This window comes from Serinus canaria, chromosome 3 (genome assembly GCF_022539315.1).
Source record: "Serinus canaria isolate serCan28SL12 chromosome 3, serCan2020, whole genome shotgun sequence".
In the NCBI taxonomy this organism is placed as follows: Eukaryota; Metazoa; Chordata; class Aves; order Passeriformes; family Fringillidae; genus Serinus; species Serinus canaria.
Window position 1 is genome coordinate 9,101,819 of NC_066316.1, and position 23,193 is coordinate 9,125,011.

The window sequence follows — 23,193 nt, forward strand, 5'->3', positions numbered from 1 at the left end:
CGATGGCGACGCTCGATGGCACCGGCGGCGCGTGCCGGCGGCACCGCCCACCGCGCCCAGGGTCCGCTTCGGGACTACAACACCCAGAGTGCCCCGCGGCGGCCGCGGCGGTTCCGGGCGGCGGCGGCGGTGGCACCTCCTCGGCGCCGCGCCCGGTGTATGGCGGTGGTGCCGAGCATGGGCCCCGAGCGCGTCTGTCCCCGGGAGCCCGGGCCGCCGGAGGGCCCTGACGGCGCGGCGGGCTGGAGTGGCGATGAAGAGGAGGAGGAGGAAGAGGAGGAGGGCGGCGGGTACTTGTATCAGCCACTGAGCCAGGAACCGGAGCAGGGCCTCGGCGATGCGGGCCCCGGCCTGCAGGAGCGGCTGCAGGTACCGCCCAGCGCCTCTCGCCGGGCCGGGGTTGGGGGCACCCGCGGTCAAGACCCCCGCTGCCCGCCTTTCTCCGCAGATGCTGAGGCTGCACCTGCCCGACCCGCCGGTGGACAGCGAGGAGGAGAATGAGGAGGAGGCAGCGGAAGGCGCCGCGGCTCAGAGCAGCCACAGCTCCATCCCCATGGATGCAGGTAACCGCGTCTCCGGCTGGACCCGCCCGGGGCTCCGCCGCGGTCTCACGGCCTCTCTGTTCCCAGAGCATGTGGAGCTGGTGAAGAGGACGATGGCCAGCGTGAAGCTGCCCACTCTGGGCATCCCCGCCTGGGCCAACCAGATCTCGGAAGAGCAGTGGAAGGACGTGGTGCAGCGCACGCTGCAGGCCCGGCAGAGCCTCGGCGGTCCCCGGCCTCAGTGGAATTGACGGCTGAGCTGCGGCACAGGGGCTGCAAACCCCAGCCCTCCCTCTACCCTGGAAGCACCCACTGCCTCTGAGCCAGGTGCTGACAGGACTTGCCAGTATCAACCTCGCAGTTTGTCCCACTGACATTGTCTGATTTTCCTTCCCACTCCTTTTTTTGGGTTCTGGCTGGTGCCTAAGTCAGTGTGATGACCTTGTGTTGGCTTCCTCTGCCTCTGAGGAAGCAGATTGGTTTCCATGCCTGGATGCATATGGGGCAATAGGGCTTGGCTGGCTTTGCCCAGATTCCCTCAGGACAAACAGTGGACTCGGCCCCGTGCTGACAGTACCAGAGAAGTCACTCTCCAGGCTAGGGCCCCTCCTCTCAGGACAGGGTCTGTGTGTTGGAATATCAACACAGGTGGAGCAAGATGTGTCATTCCAAGAGATTGGTTTTATTTAGTTCTGTACATACAGGGACATCTGTACAAAATCCAACACTTTCATACTATGTAATGCTCTACTGAAAATAAAGTACACCATATGTACATATGAACTGTAAGCAGCTTAATACTTGTGTCCAGGGTGTGAATGCAGTAGTTTTGCTTTTTCCCTTGGGAGGAGCAAGCCAGGTGGAGTGGAAGAGGCAGCTCCAGTTCTGTCCATTTGGCTGATGTGGGGAAAGGCATAGGCAGAAATGAGCAGCACTAATGCTAGAAACCAAGAATTGAGCAAGGGGCAGCTGTAGCGTGGCAGATGCAGGTCTGCCTGTGAGCAGTACATGTGGTGAGAGGGTGAGCACACTCCCCCCTGTCTCACATGGTCCCCTTATGAGGTGTCCAGGACACTGGAATGAATAGGCAGCAAACAAAGGATGATGTGAAGGTACTAAGCCTAAGTTCCCTGACCCAAAACAAGACACAAAAAGCTATGGGAACATCAAAGCTGTACAGCACATAATCATGATGTGTTACAATCCTGCCCCTGCACATGGCACAACCCCAGCAGCATTCCTCTGGCCAGGGTCAGGGGCTGCCAGCAGAGACATCATCTGCAGGACAGTGCCAGCCCCTGCACATCACAAGATTCCGTTCCCTTTGCAGGCAGAGCAGCCCACAGTGGGGAAAGGCAGCCACTGCCCAGCAGCAAGCAGGCTCAAGTGAGGGCATACCATGCTGTAGCAATCTAAAAATGAGGTCTTGGCTTACAGCACAAAGCTAAGCAGCCAGTTGGAGAGCCTGTGCTGAAACCGGAAGGAGCCTCCTGCCCAGCCTGAGCCTGGCAACCCTCATTTCCGCTGTGCTGCTCTGGCACCACCCGGTGCACATCCACATGCTGTGCCAGGCGTGAGGTAATTGATTGGCAGCTGATCATGAGCTCAGACTATGTTTAAAATAAGCAATAACCTCCCTGAGGTGTTTCTGAAGTCTCCTGACTTTAGAACTGGCCCAGTGCGTGAGGCGGAGGGGAGGTGGGGCCCTGCGTGACTGGGGGGAATCTCACACATGCACCCGCCAGCTCCTCCCAAGAGATGGCAGCATTCCTGATAAGGGCTGAGCCGGGAGAGAGCTACGGGGCACGGATGCAGGATACTCAGGTCAAAACAGCCTCGCTGGGGTTGGAGGAAAGATGTGCTGCACACCAGCAGAAAGATTAGAGGGGGTGATCCTCTGACCTGGAAATGGTTTACTGGTGAGGAGAAGCAGATACACCAGAACCTTCTACAACATCCCGTGCTGTTGCAAAGCAGCGTCAGGCTAGCACCAACCCTGCAGGCTCCCTGCACTACTGCAAACCCACTTAAGCTTATGTGTCAAGAAAGCAGGCACAGCAGGTAAGAAGCAAGGACTCCCTCTCTATGACAAACCAGGTGGCACCTCGGCCTGGCACTAAATCTGCACCACAAACAACAGGGGTGAAAGCTGGATCACAGTAGCACCCAAGTTCTGCGCAAGCCCCTGGGCTATCAGCAAGTGTTTCTAAATGCTAAATTAGCACGGGCCCCTGATGCACCAGGTGATAACTAACAAGGGCCTCGGGCCACAGCAGGTGCACACGTAACAGGACAGGTGAACTTTGCTCAGAGCACCCACGGAAGCGATTCAGCAGTAGTGCTTAGCCATTGATAATAATGAGGAGACAACTGAACACTCAAACGCAGCCACACCCAATGAGGTGTAGCCATTGCTTCCACTAGCTTGCAGAAATTACTAGCAGCACAAGCTTCCTAGAAACCCTGGCCCTGAAGAGCTAAGGATGGGATACAGAGACAAAGGGAGAGCTGCAGGAGTATTTTAATTGAGCAGGTAGAGGAAGAAAGTAGAAGTCAGTGGCTGACACCTGCTACAAAGCAGGAAGTTAATTCTGGGCCCACAATTAACCCGAGACATCGGGAAGGAAATGAGTCAGCACGGACCAACACAAACAGCAGAAGGAATTCACTTTCTCACAAGAGAGCTTCTAAGGATGCTCTAAAGGGAGGACTGCAATAGTATGTAGTGCTTGCACCCAGCTTAACCGGGGGTGGCAAAGCACTGAACCCCCACTCCACTGACAGGGGAAAAAAACAAGGGGCTTGTAGCAAAAGAAAGGTGGAAGTAAACATTTCCTCCGCTGTACATTAAGACCCTTCAGCTGTGGAGCTGCACCCCAAGGCAGGCTCGAGAGGCAGCAGAGCCTTCACAAACTCTGCTTCTGCCCCAGGCTCAGCCTGGCCTCTGACCATGGCAGAGCTCAGCTGCACAGGCAGCACAAGGGCAGGTGTGGCGGAGATGGGCACTTGGAGTTTGGAGCAGCACAGTGAGCCACGCACGGCAGGCTCTGCACAACACAGAGCCTGAGCAAGGCTCGGGCTGCCTGGCAGACTAAAAATCAGGTGGCAGCTCACAGTGAAGTGAGTCCTGCCTGGACTGATAAGAGCAGAGGTCAGGCAGGCTCCCCTAATGCCTGCAGAGCCAAGGTGGGAAAGCAGGAGGACGGAGAAAAAGCAGGACAGGACAGTGGTGAGATACAAGTTATAACATAAAACCAGATCTACCGTGGAGGTATGCAGATGGAGTGGAGGACAGGCACAGCTCACCATGTTCATTCCTTACTTATACATGAGAACCGAGTGCATTTCCATGACCCCTGGAGGAAAGGGATGGGGCAGAGCTTCCTGGGCCAGCTCCTGAGCCCGTCAGAGAGCCTCCTGGCTTGAGGTGAGAAACTCTTCTGCTCTCTTGTGGGCCTCCAAGGCTTTTATAGTGTAGACGTCCTGCGGAAGCTCAGACTTCCGGCGCAGCAAAACTTTGTCCTTCTTAATGTCTTTCAGCATCTACAAACAAATCAAAGGAGTCAGGAATCAGTAGCAAACCCCTTCATACCTTCAGCCTCTGACTCCAACTGCTCTAGGTTATGGTGGGTAGCACTGCAGCATGCTTCAGGACAGGCTCAGAGCCAAACACAGACCAAAAGGACACAAGGAAGTCCTACTGGCACTTTTTCCAGAGTGAGAAGGTTAGATAAACTCACTCTTCGGACTACAGGTTGATCTCTTAATGATGAGGGGTGAGAGTAGTGGCATTTACCTTCAGAAAGAGCCAGTTCTGGCTATGCTGATGTCCTGGCTGGACTGGGAGCTACTGTGAAAGGACTCGAGTCACCTACGCACCTGCACAGCCTCCGTCTCCACCGTTTTCTTCAGTAGCTGTATATCCTCTGCAGTTGGGGTCTCCGTTTCCATACAGCACACAGAAGGCAAGGGTAGAGGTGCATAATACATGGGGTACTGCAGACAACACAGACAGCTGGAGAGTCAGCACTCCATCCAACACCACACCTTCTCCCCCAGCATGCTAACACGGCATGGCACAGTTCTTCCAGCTGCCTTCTCTGGACCCCAGGAAGGTAGCAGTAGGGACACAGGCAGGGAAGGGTATCCTCTCCTCTCCTCCCCTGTGCCCTCTGACTCCCAGCACGCTGCATGTGCAGCTGCAGTTCACAGTGTGGTCCATAAACACATACATGCTTTCTATAGAGCAGTACTTAGAGGTCAGTGCTACAGAGGGACAGCCTGATAAAATACTGACAATATTCCCAGGATGCTGTTTTTTGGGAGAGACACACCACTGCTGCAGCAGTGTCCACAGGACTGAGATCAGATGCTAAAACCTGTTCTCGTGGGCTGAGGAAGCAGGTCAAGACCCCCAGCATCTTCTTGCCTCATTCATCCTAGGTCCTGCTGTCACTCACCTGGGGGTTCAGTCGAGCCAACTCTTCTATTTTCTGCCACATTTCTTCTCGTTCCTTCATCCTGAACCTTCCCCTGAACAGAGAGAGCGAGAGCAAGTGTGAACTCCTGGGGAAAGTGCAGCTTTCATTCACAGGATGATAAAAGCCAAGAGACAGCAGAAAAGTGCAAGCAAGGGGAAGAGCTGCTCTGTCATTCAGAGACCCCTAATTCTACCTAATTCTAAATCTACAAGAAGAGGGGACACACTATGGCTAGCAGAGGGTAGGCAGGCATGCTCCTCGCTCACCTCAGAGCACAGGGTGGCAACACTGGTACTTTTGGCCTGGCTTTTTGCTGCCAGGATAGAGCAGAGTGTCTGGTTTAATGCCAGAATGTCTGGGGTAACACCATGACACCAGTCTGGATTTCAAACACACATTTTCCTGGTGCTCCCCAGATGCAGAGGGACAAACTATATTTTCCAACAGAACTGGTGTTCCACTGCCCACCGTTCCTTCTCTCTCTAGCCACAACACACCAGAGAGCTGCCCAAACACCCAAGGCACAGCTCTTGAACTTGGCAGAGATTTTGGCACACATGTGAAGTGACTGTTCAGCAGAGTTACTTATAAATCATAGGACAGTGAATGTTCACTGCAAACAGAGGTGAGCATCCACCACCCCTAGTTATTCTCTTCTACATTTTAAACATCTGCACTAAAATCTCTGCTTTATTTCTATTAACTACATGACTTTCATCCCAGCTACTAGTCTCTATGTGCCCTATGTATCCGTGTTAAGGAAGTTCTTATTCTCTGTAATGACATCACACTCTTTAAAGTCATGTAGGCTTAGAATGAGAATAAAGCTGCCAAGCAGCAGATTACTCCGCCAGAAAACACAGGGTCACAAAAACACCTCCAACAAACCAACCCCAAAACACCCCAAAATGAATAACCCATTCAGGACAAGACACTATCTGCCCCAACTTCCTCACTGGTTTACTAAAGGATTCTGATAATCCAAACAGTTTAAAGGTGTCTGGGGAGACTAGAAAGGTGCAGTCAGCCCATTTGCACTGAACAGCAGAGAGACAGCCTCACCACATGTTCTTGCAGAGTCTGTCCCTCATGACCACCCTGGCTGTGGCTGCAGCAGTGACAGGCCTGAGCTAGCATGTCACTTGTAGGCATTGGAGGCTAAGCCATAATCAGACCTCTCAACATCTGGTTGCAGCCTAACAGTGAACATACAACTCTCTCCTTTTCCCCATTTCCCGAGTTTCTTTGCACATGCAATCCTTCCCACACATGCTGTTTTGTAGTTACAGTACAAGGTTTTCTGAAACCTAATTAAGCACAGAGGCACTAGACAAAAAAAAAAAAAAATCATCCTAACTTGAACAGAAAACTGCAGCACTACCCATTCTTTTATTGGACAGCACTGAGCTGTTTTGCTGAGCTTTTTCAGAACAATTCTCCATCAGTCACACACCTGTGCTGGGAATAGTCACCTTCAGCAGGCCAGCAGCTAAACAGGGAGAGAAAACTCCTGATGGAAACACTAGGTAGATCTTGTAGGAAATGTACTGTTACTGTGACTTAAAATGTGAAAATATTGGTGGGCTTCATAAATGCCCTAGAACGGGGAAAAAAAAGAAAACTTGCTTGCTCCCATTTTAAATCCTAAAAACCCTTAATTTCTCCATAAGCAGGTTAGTAATCTGAAGGTCTGATTCACAAATCAACTTACTACTTATTATTGAGTTATTTACTCCTATTTCACAAAACAACAGAATGTACCCCAGACTTCCACACTCCCAGCAAGGATTAGCTCTGCTCTCCCCACCAGCAGCCCTGGCTCATCCAGGAATGAGGAGCATTGTTTTACTATTTTATTTCACTAAGTCAGCAGAAAATAGATCCAAAAAAAAAAAAAAAAAAAAAAAAAAAATCCAAAGTTTCCTTCTCGCTTACTGGACTGACTCAGCTCACCAAGGCAAGCCACAGAAGCACCAAAATCAGCACAAGGCAGCAGAAAAAGTGGAGTTCTTTCCTCTTTACAGCATCATGGCACAGGTACTTGCTGAGCTCAGATTTTATCCCCACCATTCACTCTTTGAAACTGCAGGAAATATTCCATCTTTATCACTGGAAAATTGAAAGCATCCTGTGGCATGAAAGATGCATTATGCCCACTGCAGCAAAACTCTTCAGAAAAGCCTTTCTAAAGCAATAGATTCTACTGACATCACTGCAACATTTATGAACTGGTAAATATTTCCAAGGCAGAACAAAGCTCAGCATTCTCTACATGGCAATCTATTTGCTCATGACTCAGCAAACTCTGTCAACCTTTTCTAGGTTACCTGCTTCAGCAGGACTGAAAGGGTTTTTATCAGGGCACACCTCATCCCCACTCATAGTTATGGCTAAGGAATCCTACTTTTTGACAGAATTACTTACCACCTTTCCATTTCCCCTCTGCCTACTGGCATCTACCATCTATTACTGTACCCCAAGGAGACTTTAGGATGAGCTCAAGTTACTTGGCAATAACCTCTTACTCACTTCTGCTTCTCTGCCTTGTATTGCTGTGTGCAGTCATCAAAAAGCTTTTGGTTCATCTCCATGAAGAGCTTCAGTGCATTGTAGATCAGCCCATGAATTGTCCTGCAAAGGAACGAGGAAAGGAGAACAAGTCATGGTGGGCAGGCTCTTACACCTGAGCTGGCACCAGCAGCACAGACAGGAGGTAACAGCAGCAGCAACTCATTCCACAGTGATGTGACAAAAGACTCTCACACAATCCCAGCTCTTACCATGGCAAAACCCCTTCCATAAAGAAAGCAGGAACTGTTCAACAGGGGGAAAGAGATGGAGAAGAAAAAGAAGACCCTGGGACAGGCCTGCTGTGATCAATGAGTGCAAAAATACACATTCATGTGTTCATTTCTTGCAGTTAGAAGTGGGAAAGGAAGGATGCTAGGGGCCTGTTCAAGGCTATTTTCAAGGGACTTGAGTGCCTCCCACTGTTCACAGCACATATACATAATGACTTTTCTGGGCTGTCAGTATTTGGTCATGAGCTTTTCCAGTAAGCTGCCCAAAGCATAGCCAGGAAGCAGCACTGAAGAGATGGGAACCAGCACACAGAATATCACAGAAGGAAAGTCAGCTCTGTGCCAGTCATTTATGGACAGCTTGCACTGTGTGTGAACTCCCTATGGGACAAAGACTCTCCTAGGGAATGAAAACAAGTGTTGAAGCTGTCTCTGAAATACCTGACCCAGAAGCAAAATATGAGATTCAGCAGACTAAGCTCTGTGTTTCTACCAGCTCTGCAAATGGAATATTGAAGAGAGATGCAACCCTGCTGGACTTAAGCAGGCTGTCTCACCAAATAGATGAACGAGTGAAGGAAGAGGAGAATCTGAGGTACTCAACCTGCCCTGAGAAGATGTGGCTGTTGCTCAAAGACAAGGAGAAATAAGACTTTCAGTTTGCAATACCACTGGGAAGCAGACCAGAAAAGACAGGAACTGCAGAATCATGAATCTTGGCTGCTGCACGGAACATGGAACTGGTGAAGGGTTTCAGACAAGAACATAAAGTCCTTTTCTGAGCTCTGGACTTGTCCAGCCTCCCTAGAATTAATTTTTAGCAATGCACTAAAGGAAGTGTGTTAAATCAAATTAATTAAACTTCAATTAACTAAGTAAGGAATTAAATGAAGACGTCAGAAGAAAAGAAGTTGATAAGAGAACCATAAAACAGAATAGTATCTAGGAATCAGACACAGGGGACAATATTTGACATGGACAGCTGCCCAACTGGTTCTGCTTTCTCTGTTTTTCCTGTACTCAAGGAGTCAGGCACTGTATTAGCCAAGTTCTCTGGTCACAGAGAACATAAGGGTGGGACATTATTTAACAAGCAGCCAGAAGTCAGATGGAAAAATCTACTGCACACTTCTGAGAGACTGGCAACATTAGTGATAGGCAGGTATCAAACTCTATGCAGACTCAATGGCCCCAAGGCTGGCAAATGCAGGTGTCTCAACCCTTGCAGAAGCAAGCCCTCTGGTCTGCTGTGGCCCTTTTCCATGCTGTGCAGAGATGGCTGGGGGCAAGATTAGAGGACACTGAGAAGTTATATTCACATCCTAACAGAAGCTGTAACAGTATAGGATTTACAGGGTAAAATGCAGCTGTTGCCTCCTGAATGGAATGCTGTTGGCATGCTCCAAGCCTGCTCCAGGATGGTTCCCCACAGAGACAGCCTGCAGCCACAGCCCTTGCTGAGGGGATGGAACAGAGGGTGGAGTGGAATGGAGTGGAAACACCTCGGCCAAGTTCCCTTGGAGTCCTGGCAGGGATGGGACCTCGATGGTGCTTTGCAGCTGATAAACTGCACTGGGCCTGTCAGCCACAGGAGATAGGAGGTGTCTTGTGTCTGAGCCAGGAACCGTGGTGAAATCACCCTCCTTGGGTGAGCTCGGTTCGCCATAACACAATTGTACTAACACATATCCCCTTCCCAAAATCACCCTCCTCAGGTGAGCTCAGTCCATTTACTACACAATTGTAATCTACAACACATCCCCCTTCCCAAAATCACCCTCCTCAGGTGAGCTTTGTTCATTACAACAGAATTGTACTAACACACATCCCCTTCCCCAAATCACCCTCCTTGGATGAGCTTTGTTCATTACAACACAATTGTACTAACACATACCCTTCCCAAAATCACCCTCCTTAGGTGAGCTTTGTTCGTTACAACACAATTGTATTAATGCACATCCCCTTCCCAAAATCCCCCACCCCAGAGTGTGACCACCCCTCACAGGACACGTGCTCTGTGCTTTACTGACTACACCTCTGAGCAAAGTGAGAGAATTTTACACCAGTCAGTAACAAAGGCATGTATGACTAAGAGTCACTCGAGCTCCACCTAAACATAAAGAAAAAGTAAGCTGAGAATTAGAGTAAGTTAGGGAAGACTCCATTGTAACTACTGGGATCAGTCAACAGGCTGAACCCATCTTCTTCCCCTGCGGGTAAGAAATGTACTCTGCACACTGGACACTTTTACTGGGAATTAGAGCTTCCCTGAATTGCTTTGAATATGTTTTTGCAGTCAGATACTTTCAGTGGCAGTCCTGAACCTTAACCTGTCACAATTTTATGTTTATAAGGAATGTTATTCCATGAACTGTCAGTGTAAGTTCTTCCCAGGCACTGGCAGTCACCAGCAGCAGGGAACACAATCAAATAAAATGGAAGACCTGCTGAGTGGTTTTTCTTATGCTGCTGGCATACTTCCCTGAGTAAGTCAGTTGAACTGACCCAGCAGGACTGTTCAATGAACGGTCCCCCTAACAGGACACTGGCAGACTGGTTGGGCACAAGGGTCTTGGTTTTCTTGGGGTGCTGACAGAAAACTCAGAGGGTTCAGGAAATCTTTTTCCATGATACACACTGATACCACCACCAACCCCCTGTCTCAGCAGCTGCTGCCACCAAGCACCATGCATTGTTGCATTGTTGCACTGCAGCAGCATGCCCCAAAACTGCCAGTGGGTCAAACAATCCAGCACGTGTCGGAGCATGGGGGAAAGACCTACTTGTTCCAGTGACTCTTGGAGTTCTTGTAGAGGGCTGGAAACATGATTGGGAGGATTTTGGCTGCATTATCGCTGATCAGGCTCATGATATATTCATTGTTCCAGTAGTACAGCGCTCGCTCTGCCACCTGCAGCGGGAGAGAAAGGCATCCTTGAAAAGGCTCCTTCCACTAACTCCTGTGGTGCACAGGGAAGCCACCACCCAGCCAAGGAGCCCACATGCTTCCCCACAGCATAGGGCTGACCTTCATGAACTTCTGTGAGACCATTAATCCTTCCATTGCCTTAGCCTCTGCCAGACACTTCTCACTTTTCTGGGACAAAACTGATGTTCTTGAATAGACAAGCCTACTGTCAATATACTGATGATTCCAGCACCCTTTCCACAACACTTAAGGACAGTAATGTCATCTACTACAGGTCCCAGTTCAGATTAGCTCCAAGTCTTCTTCATTTCCTCAGACTGTCCTCTGTAAAGTTCCATTCCTTCCTGGCTTTCCCACAACAGAGACTCTCAGGGCTTTGAAGCATCCTTCAGTCACCAATCCCACAATTCAACACCCTGATTTAGTAAAGGTGAAAATATGGAAAATCTTGGGGCAGCCATCCTGCTCTAACAAGACAAACAAGTCAAACAAGTTTCCACACAGTGACAGACAACGCAGGCTAATTTCTGCATTTAGTGCTAGCTTGAGAATGGCTTAAAAACCTAGAAAAAGAGACATCCAGACTCAGTTTTGCATTTCACATAATGCAGAACTTGCTTTATCCCCTTAATATTCCACACAAGTAAATGAAATTAAACTCACTTTGTGTCCACTTACTTAGCTTTTGGTTTTCAAGATTTGGTTAAGCTTTTTTCTGCTAGATTAACACACAATCCACTCAGAGAAAACTCATTCCCAGCAAAGTGCTCAGACTCACCAAGAAGTCAGTTCCTAATTTTGTTCTTCAGACAAGCTGTAGACTGTTCAGCCTGACTGTATGGGACACCTTTGGGGTTAATTCTCTAAGGCTCTAAAGAGTTTGCACCTACTCCAGGTTTCTCAGCATTGTTCTTCAGAGTTTGGCAGCAGATGAGGGCTGCTATCAAGTACAGGATGTCTCTCCTCCAGCCTTTACCCTACTTTATTCAAGGTCCTTAGCTCCTTCTGGTGGCTGCCTCCACACCCAAAGGACACATTAGTCCTTTGGTTCCCCACCACCACACCAGTAATCCATGTCCAGCTGATTTCCATCATGCTACCCTAGACCTCTACACAAAACTGATTTTTTTACATACATGTGTGACCTAGACTGACCTTATTTTTGGCTTGTAAACACATGACTTTGTACCTCTCTATACCCAAAGACAAACTGAAGCCAGCCTGGCTCACTGTGCAGTCACTATCACTGGGAGATGGCTGAGTCATTTCTTCTTTAACACACTACCTAAACCTGGGTCAACCATGTGTTTGACCAGCAAGCTCTCTTCTTCCTGACCACTCTTCGTGGCAGTCTAAAACAGTGAGTGAAGAACACCTGCTAGGAGCTACTAGCAGGTCCCACCACTCTGTACATTTTAAACCTTAAGACAACCAGAGACAGAGATTATATTAGCCAGCTACTACAACCAGTTTCCCTTCAGTGGAAACAAAGAAGAAACAGACTCCAGCACTTTTCCAGTGTACCTCACTCTTTACTACCTGAACCAGAATAAAACAAAGGACTTTCCCAGCACAGTTGGCCTCTCTCCAATATTGCAGAGTGCTTGATTTTACTTCAGCAGGGTGACCCTGGATGAATCTCCTCTGTCCTTGCTAGCCAGAACAGGAGGTGGCAGTGCACCTGTGCTCCAGCCCCAGGCTGCTGCAGTACACAGTGCTGAACAGCACTGAGCAGCAGGAGAGGCTCCACAGATCTGCTCTGTTTTCTCTTTGGAGCTCACACTGTGGTTGTGCTGAGGATTTTCACTGCTTCCCACCACGTGTCACCCCAATACTCACCCTGGTCACAGCTCCACGTGCCAAATACAAGCCCAAAACTGTGGTGTCACCCTCACATGCCAAGTGGATTACAAGTCAATGCTCCATCTCCTCCCTGAGCTGCAACCTACCTGGAAGTGTGGGCTGGAGACACATTTGGCCAACTGCCTGAACAAGGGCTCCATAACCTTCACAAACTCAGATGGTTCAATCACATCCAGGATCTCCTCCAGCTCATTTAAAAACATCACCTCTTTGGGACTGTGAGTTTTTGGCCAGAACTTCAGCAAGCCCACAATCACCTGAGTGGGAAGAGTACAGAGACAGTTAGAGGCTCAAAGTCAACACCAGCTGCAAAATAAATTTTTAAGTGTCTGGTCACAACATCAAGAGGGGAGGAAGTAACAGAATAGGCTTTCACAGTAAGTCAGGGTGGGTGACCAGTGAAGAAGACAAAAGCCCAAACTCTGCAAAGTTACACTCATGGCAGCAGCTCTCCCTAGGCTTCTATGATTTCTTATTACAACCACAAAGCTTACAATAATTTCTTATTCCCCACCACAGCTTAACACAGAAGGGTGAAAGTGGAGTGGACAGCAGCTGGCAGACAGTGCAAAGTAACCAGAGAAATATAGAAGTTCAACTAATAAAACTGGAAATTCTACAGAGAAGGTCTCTGAAGGGTCATTATTCAAAACACTACAGAGCTTGAATACTGGGGAGCACTGAATAAATAAAGCAATGGATGGGTTTGGGACAAGGAAAGGAAATACAGCTTCACACAAATCCATAACTGGATTATGGAACTCATTCTTGCCAGACTTTGTAGAGACTCAAAGTTGAAACAGACTCCAGAATGGAACAGACAAGTTTATGGAGTTTCCACCTGATGGTCATAATTAAATATGACAATGCACATGCAACTTCCGGCTGAGTAAAACTATTGCTTACAAGAATATGGAAGGACTATACCTCACTAGATTTTATTTATTTATTTTTAATACTGCTTCCTGTCCTACCCATCTGCTTCTAGACACTGTAAAGGCAAGATCCAAGATGCTGCATACCTTCCCTCAGTTGGAAGAAGAGATGCTTACTCTGTGGACACAAGAGTCACACACAGCTGGCCATAGGAGCTGCCCTTTCAAACCTCTGTACTTCAGCTACCTGATCCTGAAGTTGGCACTTGAGAAGTTCAGAGCAGCAGTGGGACAGTAGAGGGCAATGCAATAACAGGATTAGAAATATCTGAGCATTGTTTCTGCCAACTCAAGGCTTGAGAAACCAGCAGTCCATTATTCTCAATGTTTGTCATTATTCATGTCTGCCATTCAGGCCAGAGTTAGCTTCAATGACTCAGAAGTCATTTCACCTACAACTAAGGTGGTGTGGAGCCTGTGTTTGCTATTACTGAGCACATCTGAGCCTTGCTCACCTGACAGTCTTTCAGACTGCTGCTGAGCAAGAGCTACCATGTCAAGCCTTGCTGAGCAAGCTTCTGGGAGGCCCATTTGAGGCAAGTGTGGACCCAGAGAGTAATCTGGTCTCTTTCCAGCACTGCTGGTAACATCTCCCTGTGCATTCAGACCCTTGCTGATGCACAAGCCCTGTAATTCTTCCAGACTTTGGTAGCACCAGGCATCTTGGGTGTCTATTCAAAACCTTCACAAGCAAGGTGCTTCAACAGAACCCAGTTGTGGCAGTATGGTCTTGGTATGCCTGGTTGAAACACAACACAACATGCACTGAAGGTAGTGGAATTGGGTCATTCCACTGCTTTCCACAAGCACCAAGCCAGACCTGGGTCTGTAATCCAGTGGCCACTAAACAGTTATCCAGAAAAGATGAGCCCCAGAGCTTTACTATCTGAATAAGCTGCAAAGTGAAGCCTAGGAATATTGACAGATTTCTATTACTCTCTTCTCCCTCAACCTTTGAGGTGCTTTGGCAGCAGGCTGCAGGACTGGATGTCAGCCACAGGAAGTACTCAGCATGATCAGGAAGCTACTTTAAGTGGTTTGTTTCAGAGCAGGCTTCTGGGAACATAGGAAGTGGAGGACACAGGTTTAAAGGAAAAGCTAGGAGATCTGCTTCAGCACTGCTGGTGTCAGAGCTGTGGAACCAGAAAGCTGACAACAGCTGACCAGCTTCTACCCAGCACAGGCAGGCTCACCATGAGCACACACATTTGAGCCAGAGAACAGAACGACCTCAGCCAGCATTACTCATTAAAACACTCACACTTTTGGTGCTCCCTGCTACAGTGACAGAAGTGTGTGTTCTCTGCCCATCTGCTGTTTTGAGCCTGTGAAGCTCAGCTCTGTAGAAGACATTTCCGGCCTGCAGTGGGTGGAGAAAAGCTTGTCTCCTTCTTGCACCCTCTGCCAAGCTGGCACTTAGCCTGGTTAACACTGCAGGTTTGTGCAGACAGTAACTAGAATATGTGAGGTCATCACTTACACTGCTCACATTTTAGAACCTGCTGTTTCCCAGCACTATATCCTGAAGTTACATTGTTTTCAATACATTGAAAACAATGTAACTTACCTCTACAAAAGTAGCAAATTGATGCTAAAGCTGGAGGGAGAATACTTTCAAGAAGGAACAGTGGCATGCCTAAGTAGATGTTGAGTCCCAGGTTCCTAACCTCATCCCCACAATTCTGCAGCCAACTCCAGCAGTCTGGAGGAACTCTTACTATTTCAGGGCCCCCACAAGCTCTGGTTCCATCAGATGGTCATGTATTTTGGCTCTGCAGTATCCCTCATTAGCCAGAAGCTCTGCCCAGGAAGAACAGCTTGGTATCCTGTTCCTTCTGCTACACCAAGATCTGAAGCATAGAGGAAGATTACAGCCCACCTTCCTGAAGCTTTCAGGAGAGAATGCTAAAGGCTTGCACATGAGCAGTACAGCCCCTTCTACCCCCAGGGAGCCAGGCAAACCCAGTAAACAATACCACTGACTCCCACCCTCTTTACAGCAAGGGTGACAAAGGCTGCTCTAAGGAAGCTGTGAAGCTTTTTGGGACTTGACTGTCACACAGAAGTGAAGCAAGATTACTCACTGGCTCTGTCAAGCTGCTGTCTTTCTCCAAGAACTGTACAACACAGTATGCCAGCTGTAGGGAAAAAACATGGCAAGATTAGAGCTTCCTCAAGTGTACCCAAGTGCTACCACCTCCTAGGCTGGAAGTAACACCATGCCCATTATTATTGTTGCAGCTCTAAACAAATCCAGTTTACTGATGGCAAGTGAAGACTTTAAGACCAAGCAGGCAGGGCCTGACCTCAGGACATTTGTGCAATTCAAAGGACAAAACTTCAGTCACCCAGAGCAGTCCACAGCCAATACATTCAGATGAAAGCACAGCTGCACACAATGGGAAAGAACAAACCTGACTGACACAAAGCCCTGTCCCACAGAAACAGGGCTGAGAGAACAGACATCTCTACTTAGAACCAGCATTTTTCACTTCCTATCCCAAGTTCTCATCTTCTCTATTCTTCTGTAATGTACAAAATTGGAAGAAATTAATCTCTAAACTAATCTAGCAGACTAGCAAGCCAACTTCTCCACATATCTCAGTGGTGACTAATAGCTGATACACCACATGCACAGGCTGATGACTGCAGCTAGGAAATTTACCTCTCTGGTTTCAGCAGGCCCCCAGTATTTCACAAGCTTCCAGCACAGAAAGACAAAGCAAGCCACAGCATTAAGACACTGGGAAATGTCAGGATACTCTCCTACAACCCAGTGGCACAGGCCCAGACAGCACAAGAATGGAACAACCTCTACAGTATGGGACTAGTGCAGAGCCCAGAACATCTCACAGCAAGAACTTTGTACAATGTGGCCTGGTGGACAGCTATAAACAATTACCTCATAAACTAATATAAATATATAGAGCTTTTAACAGCTATAACCTTTTGCAAAATCCCCATCTGCCCTTGAACTTGTAGCACTTCTCACCTGTGGATGATACACACTGAGAGACTTCACCTTGTGCAGTGGTAACAAGACTCTGATGAGGAACATCTTGTGCTCTTCCTTCAGAGGCAAAGCAAACCCATTGATTATGCTGAGAAGAAACAAGAGTCTTGTTAAAATTTTGACCCAGCAGAAATACAGAGCCTCTCACCTCACAAGACACACTAGCTCTCACCAGCCCCTTCTGGAAGCACCCACCAAAAGTGTGGTCACTGCAGCCCAGCCTGCACAATGAGCTCAGTGAGAGTGTTCTTGGCAGGCACCACAGGGAAATTGCTCTGATGGAGCCTGGATTCTGCTCTGTCCCTGCCAGGCTGAGCCCACACACACTTAGGCAGAACCTCTGGGGAAGGCCAACACCAAAGGAGCTCAGTGCTGGAGCCTTGTGCATTACAGAACAGGAGGATGGCAGTACAACAGGGCCACAAACAGAAGGGAAGCTGAAACCTGGGAGAAGGCTGCCCATTGCTAAAGCTTCTCAGAGCTGTGAGGAGCTCTGCTCTTTCACTGCCTGCTGAGGCAAGACAGCAAGTGTGACTGGACTCAATAAAGAACAGGAGACAGACCTGGGGAGGAGAATGCTACCACTGAATTTATCAGCACACTGTGGAGTACTTTATGCTCTGTCAGACAGATTCTCTGGAAGAGGTAGCTCCTGCTAGGACTGCTGAAGGAAGGCACTGCCTCTTCACATAGCACACTGGGCTGGGAGGCCACTCTCACTATGGGCCCTCTGGGACTCCCAAAAGTGGCCTCACCTTCCCAGGATCTCCAGTAGCTCTGCAATCCCATTGTGGTGTTCTGTTTCATAGATGAACCTAAAGAGAAGGATGAGAAGTCATTGCCAAATGCTGGATACAGTTTGATAAGAGGAAGGAAAAATGCTGGAGACAGGGAGTCTAAATGGTACTAAGAAAGACCTCACCTGTAAAATATATTATTGATCTGCCTCCTCACATATGCTCTCAGACCCAGGAACTTCCCATAGATCCTGTGCAGAATAGTTTTTAGGAAGTCTCGTTCTCTGGGATCTTCACTGTCAAAGAGATCCAGCAGCTGTGGGGAGAGAAATTCAGTCAGTGCCTGCACACTGCCTGTCTGGGCAAAGCTACCAGCAACACTGGGCACTGCTCCTGTTTGGCAAAAACAGCTCTTTCAGCTGAGTGATGCCTTCAGCATCCTGAGCACAGTGGTCATTTCCCTGAAACATGTGACCTCCTAGTCACAAGCTGGAACCATCATCACTTCTTTCACCTTCAGAAGCACAGTGATGGCCTGCACATTCTACAAAGCTGCACATCCTCAGATTTCCCCTGCAAGGCCCCCGTGCCCCTCTCCATCTGTACAATGAGTTATGAGTTCCAGGGACTACAGCTCGCACACAGTCTTGCCCTGCCCAGAAAATTCTGACTGCTCATTCAGGACAAATAAGGAAAAGTCACATCATCAAGCACCAAAATCTGCTGCAGGTCCTTCATAAAGGTGGTGCACATTGGCAGGGGCAACAATTACTTACAGATAGCACAAACTTCTGGTCAATGTATTTCTTGGCTACATTTGGTTGAAAGTCAGGTGACTCCAGGAACCTGAGGAAGAACTCGTACACCAGCTGTCAGGGGAAAAGGAGAGATTACTTAGAAATGTTCCTGTCCTCTCACCAGTGTTTACTTCAGATTTTATGTTTTCCTTCTCCTTAAGGATCCAGGGAAAGGCTGGGAAGCCCAAACAAGAGCATAAAACCCAGTGTTTCCTTACCCAGTGGGATCAACTCAGCTGCCCTTGCTTTAATGGCCAGGGGTCTCTGGTGGCACATAACTGCCCAAATCTGTGTGAGATCTCATCACCTCAGGTCCCCCAAAGATAACATCCACCTACTCAGATTAAGACATTAGGCCTGGGAAACTCTTCTCCCATCTTCAGCACACGTCCCTACAGAGATCAGAAATCTCCAGAGATGGCAAAGGCTCAGACTCACTGGATGCCCTTGAGACATGCCAAGGAATAACACAAGAGCAGAGAAATGAAAGAGACCCCAGAAAAACATGCAATGTCCTCTGCCTCCTGGGTACTGACTCAAGGTTGGCTTGGCCTCACTAAGCCAGGAGAGCTGCATGCTGTGTCCCACTTGGAAAACAAAGGGCAGCTTGCTGTCAGTGCTGAAACATCAACTTCTGGTCCTGCTGTTCTCTGAGAGGAGTGAGTCCACTCTCAGCTCTCCTAGTGGTTCTGAGGGGCCTCTAGGATCAATGCATTTGAAAGGTCTGACTTTGGAATTGAAGGAATGATAGGACCGTGCATCTACAGGTAGGTCCTAGTTACCAAGGACAGCAGTAAAGAAAAAACTGAGCTGCTGACCAAAAAGCTCAGCATTCATTTGCCACAAATCCATGCTGGCTGCTGCTGACTCAATTCTGAGAAACAAATGCTGCCTAGCATTCACAGCACTCTGGTGTTGAGGACACGCTATTTCTATCAATGCTCACATCCCTATGTCAGCTGCAGCAGTGAGAAGTGATTAACCACTGCTGCAGAATGACACCTTATTTCTTCTCTGTATTTTCTGCTTCATTCTGCAGTACCTGCCTCTTTTTCTGCCTTTGTCTGCTTGACAACACATCCCTGTGCAAGTGCCTCGAGCTTTCCTCCTGACTTCCACTGCTGAGCTCTGCTAAACCATGCTCACTTGTCACTTTCCTAACCCTTTTTACCTAGTCTGTCTAAAGCCATCTGCAGGTGAATGTTGCATAGAGGCATCAGCCAGTTCCCAGGACACCCTTGCTTCCTGCACTACCAAAGAGCCACCTCTGACCCCTGGGTGGCAGGCCTGGTCTTTCCCCAGCAACCCTAGCAGTGAAGCAGCAGTGGCAGGGCTGGCAGCCTCTACATGGACTCTTAACTTCTTGGAGATAAATTCAGCAGATCTATATCCCCCACTGCTCCTCACCTGAAGGTGTGGCCAGGCAGCCTCTAATGTAGGCTCATCTTCTTCAGGGTCAAATTCTGCTCCTGTTGGATTGGACGATGGTGGGAGTGTCCGGAAGAGGTTCACTGAAAACTGAGGTGAGTGAAAAAATTGCATGAATGACATTCTGACATCTCATGATGGTCCTCCACACAGCAAATCCTTCACTGCAGTGCCAACTGTGATTTGTCACAGCTGTGCCCACACATTGAGCCCTTCCTGCAGGATGCAGGGCTACAGTCAGCACAGGACCTCCCCAAGTGCAGTCTGTGCCAGAGACAAGAGCTTCCACCTCTCCCCAGAGCAGGCACTGTCACTAGCACCACCCCCACACACACTTCTCTTTCTGGAGGTGGGTAGATAAGGAATGGGTAGGACTGGGGTCACACTCCTCCCTGACAAATCCCCATCCCCTCCTCCTCCACACTTCCCTGTTTCTTTGGCACACAAACACTGGCTCCATGCCCTACCATGACAACAGCTTCAGGATAGATGGCCTCGGTGACAACATCCCGGTTGTGTGTGATGTATTCCACCATCTCATTGAGACCTGCTCGCTTCACCTCCTTGAACTTCAGGTCACTGAGGGGGTCAGAGATGAAGTCAAAAAGAACGCAGCACTGCCGCAGCTTCTGGATGAAAAGCTCTTCTCGTTCGTGGGGAGGAGCATCTGCCAGAGAAAGCAGGGACATCTGTCCTTGCAGACAGGCACATCATCTTCCTGCTTTACCCAGGTAGCACTGTGGTTTGCTCCCTGTGGTTTCCCCCTCCCCTGTCACATTGCCCTTGAACTGTTGGAGGGGAAGAGGCAAGGCAGTGTTATCCTTGCTATGGACATGGGACAAGGGAGGCAGAGAGGCTGCCAGGCCTCTGAAGCAGCTATCCCATGAGGGGATTTCAAATGTGGTAGCAGTTTCTAACCTGATAACCATTGATCTCTTCTGTGTACAGATTACACTGAAAAAGGAGCTAAATGAGCGCCAATCACAGAGCAGTGGCAGGCATGTCCTGCACTCCAGAGACACAAAGGGAGCTGGGCAGCACACACTGTAGCCTAACCCTCCTGCCAGAGAATGGGGCCAGGGTGGCAGGAGCTGTACATTAACACATTCTCTTTTTGACTGGAAACTACACACTGCCTCGGCCTTCCCCAAAGGCTTGTCTGTGTCTGTGAGCAGCACCAAGAAATGGCTCTGCCTCAATGACTGCTGAAAATGCTTTCTCCTTGTCCATACTCATGTTTAATTGCAACATAATGTACACTAAGTGCTAATACCAAGCTGCCCTAATGTGGACAGGTTCAATTGCACTATCATAATTTGCAATGGAAACACACTGAGGAGGAAACCTGGTCCTTCCCCAGGAATGGGTGGATGTAGGAACCAAGGACAGCCTGCACCAAGGTCTCTGCACTTTACCACCTTCCTGCACAACCTGCTGAAGAATCTGAGCCAATCCTCAGTACACAGAAGCAGGTTTAAATACCTCAGCTGGGAAGGCAAGTATGAAGATTGCATTGAGAATACTCTGATTATTTCAGACCATCCATCAATTCTCTACATGCTAACAAGCCAAGCACCTTTCCCAGAACCATCCTTGCTGCACTGTAACTAGCTGGAGAAACTGCAACTTGCCATGCAGGTCACTTCCACCCCACTGCCTCTTTACCTTTGAGGGCTGGGAGTTTTTGCAGTTCCCGGTTTTTGCTCAGATTGAAACGGGAAGAGCTGTGCCGGCGCTCCTTCTTCACAATCTGGGGTCCCCCTGAGTACTTGATTTTGTTCAGCTGGGTTGGGGGGGGAGCACTGTTACTGGGCCGCTTGTTTGAAGTTGGCTGCTGCTGGGGCTGCTGCTGTGGTTGCTGAGGCTGCTGCTGAGTCTGCTGGGCCTGGTGAGGGAGAACAAACAACTCAGAAGCTTTTACCTACAAGCCTCATAAGCAGATGCCATCAGCATCTTCTTGGAATGAAGAAACCAGGCAGGTTTTTCACTGTTGCACTTGCAGCTGAGTGCATGTCACCAGCTCTAGAGCTGCTGGTTGCCTTCACAGCATACCTGCAAAGTAAACATCAGTTTTACTCACGTCTGCAAGGTACCACAAAGACAGTGGAGCCTCTCAGCACAGCCAGTGCTGTGGATGTGGAAAGCAAAGTCACATCTTGTGACAAATTACATGAAGCAGAAATAAGAACTTTCTGTGCTCCAAACAGAAATCTCAGTGTGTTGCTGTCTCTGCAGCACTCTGTACAACACACAAGCAAGTTTAGAAAACCAGCAATTTGCTTCTTTGTCCTTGTGCAGGGAATCACTTGTGAAAAAGCAAAGCATGTAGTACAGAGCACATATGAAGGCCTTGGAAAGGTAATAGTGAAGACCACGACAATCACTGCTGCATTCATGGTCCAGGAGCACCTATAAACCACATGGATCATTAACACAAACATACACAACCTTAGACCCCAGGCTGTGGGCTCTCCCAGCCCATCCTGGCTGCTCTCTCCCATCTCTGCCTCACTGTTGTCTGGACTTCTGGAGATGGGCTTTTCCCACATCACTCCTTTCAGCCACACAAACTCTCTGCCTGCATTCTCTTCTCCCACTGCACTGTTACCTTGCACTAACAGAGGCACTTGCTCATGTTTAGCATGTGACCAGAAATTCAAGCCAGTGTTTGCTCAGCTCAGCTCTCTTCTGACCTTGCTGAAGCTCTCTTGGTTCAAGTCCCACTTAGACCATAATGATTCAATAACTGACCCTTTAATTTCACACTAACCCAACCTATGAAAAACTCAGACAAAAGAGGGCAACATCCTGCCAGGAAGCAGAGGGATTAGCTGGAACCAGCACCCAGCCTACCCTGGCTGTGCTGCATGAGCCACCTCCTTCCTGCTGGTACATGAAGCCAAGGAGCTGCAGGCTGAACCTGTTTAGGATACAGCAAGAATAGCACAATGGATGGGGAGCAGAGGTGAGTGAAATTCTTGGATATCACCTCCTTCTTTCCCCATAATCCTCAGCTGCAACATAGAGCACAGTGGTAAGGAATGCAGACCTCACCAAAACAGTGACCAGCAGTGTTTTAAGGGAGTGCAGAGCTCAGTAGAGCTTGCCACCCTCCAGATGCCCAGTCTCTTCCTGGCTGAGCTGCAGCTACACTGCACAGTCCTCTCTCTGAACTGGTTTCCAAAGAGGTACAGCACAGCACAGCACAGCACTACAGTGCAAGAGCAAGAGTTACTGTACCTGCAGCATGTGGGAAGACAGCAAGGTAGGAACAGGGAAAGCTGTCTACAAGGAGATGCTGCTCTATAGATTGGGATCTATCTGTAGAACAAGTGTAAAGACTCCCCGTGGACAACAGGGCCCAAGGCAAAACATTTTTTTTTTTTTTTTTGCCAAGCCATTACTTTGAATGAGAAATCAGGAAATTTTTGGTTCTGATCTGGCTCTATTTGAAGGAAATCTTGAGTGGTTCTGTAACAAGCTCAGCTCCAAGCCAAGGTGGAGGGAAGACAAGAAGATTTGAACTCTCTACACTTTACATTTGTTTCAATTCCCTTCACAGAGCAGCACTGTCCCATGATGAGAGGAGGGAGCCAGATGAGTTTGTGATAAAAACTGCAGTGTCTGCCAAACAAAGCAGGCCCAGACTACAAACTGGAGACAACTT

General features: G+C 48.7%; 2 protein-coding genes across 3 annotated transcripts in view; one reads left to right on the forward strand and one right to left on the reverse strand.

Moving 5' to 3' along the window:
• Nucleotides 1-1,325, forward strand: MEA1 (male-enhanced antigen 1). Its single transcript, XM_030235429.2, has 3 exons — nucleotides 1-369; nucleotides 449-563; nucleotides 630-1,325. The coding sequence occupies exons 1-3, from the start codon at nucleotides 16-18 to the stop codon at nucleotides 791-793; spliced, it is 633 nt and encodes a 210-aa protein (XP_030091289.2). The 5' UTR covers nucleotides 1-15; the 3' UTR covers nucleotides 794-1,325.
• Nucleotides 1,204-23,193, reverse strand: part of PPP2R5D (protein phosphatase 2 regulatory subunit B'delta) — a 27,295-nt gene continuing 5,305 nt past the window's right edge. For both annotated transcript variants that reach the window (XM_030235428.2, XM_050972878.1), the window contains 14 exons: nucleotides 21,192-21,411; nucleotides 19,994-20,193; nucleotides 19,506-19,616; nucleotides 18,078-18,170; nucleotides 17,487-17,617; nucleotides 17,320-17,379; nucleotides 16,544-16,652; nucleotides 15,636-15,689; nucleotides 12,703-12,873; nucleotides 10,608-10,735; nucleotides 7,553-7,654; nucleotides 5,003-5,075; nucleotides 4,422-4,538; nucleotides 1,204-4,085 (listed from right to left, as the gene is read on the reverse strand). In XM_030235428.2, coding sequence (XP_030091288.1) covers nucleotides 3,948-4,085; nucleotides 4,422-4,538; nucleotides 5,003-5,075; nucleotides 7,553-7,654; nucleotides 10,608-10,735; nucleotides 12,703-12,873; nucleotides 15,636-15,689; nucleotides 16,544-16,652; nucleotides 17,320-17,379; nucleotides 17,487-17,617; nucleotides 18,078-18,170; nucleotides 19,506-19,616; nucleotides 19,994-20,193; nucleotides 21,192-21,411 — 1,707 coding nt within the window. In that variant the 3' untranslated portion in view covers nucleotides 1,204-3,947. The remainder of the gene's footprint in view (nucleotides 4,086-4,421; nucleotides 4,539-5,002; nucleotides 5,076-7,552; nucleotides 7,655-10,607; nucleotides 10,736-12,702; nucleotides 12,874-15,635; nucleotides 15,690-16,543; nucleotides 16,653-17,319; nucleotides 17,380-17,486; nucleotides 17,618-18,077; nucleotides 18,171-19,505; nucleotides 19,617-19,993; nucleotides 20,194-21,191; nucleotides 21,412-23,193) is intronic.

What these genes read in the sequence shown, in the direction of transcription:
- MEA1 (XM_030235429.2), top strand. Translation starts at nt 16, where the DNA reads ATGGCACCGGCGGCGCGTGCCGGCGGCACCGCCCACCGCGCCCAGGGT. An exon ending in GCCTGCAGGAGCGGCTGCAG is followed by an intron (nt 370 to 448) that starts GTACCGCCCAGC and finishes CTTTCTCCGCAG; the next exon opens with ATGCTGAGGCTGCACCTGCC. An exon ending in CTCCATCCCCATGGATGCAG is followed by an intron (nt 564 to 629) that starts GTAACCGCGTCT and finishes CTCTGTTCCCAG; the next exon opens with AGCATGTGGAGCTGGTGAAG.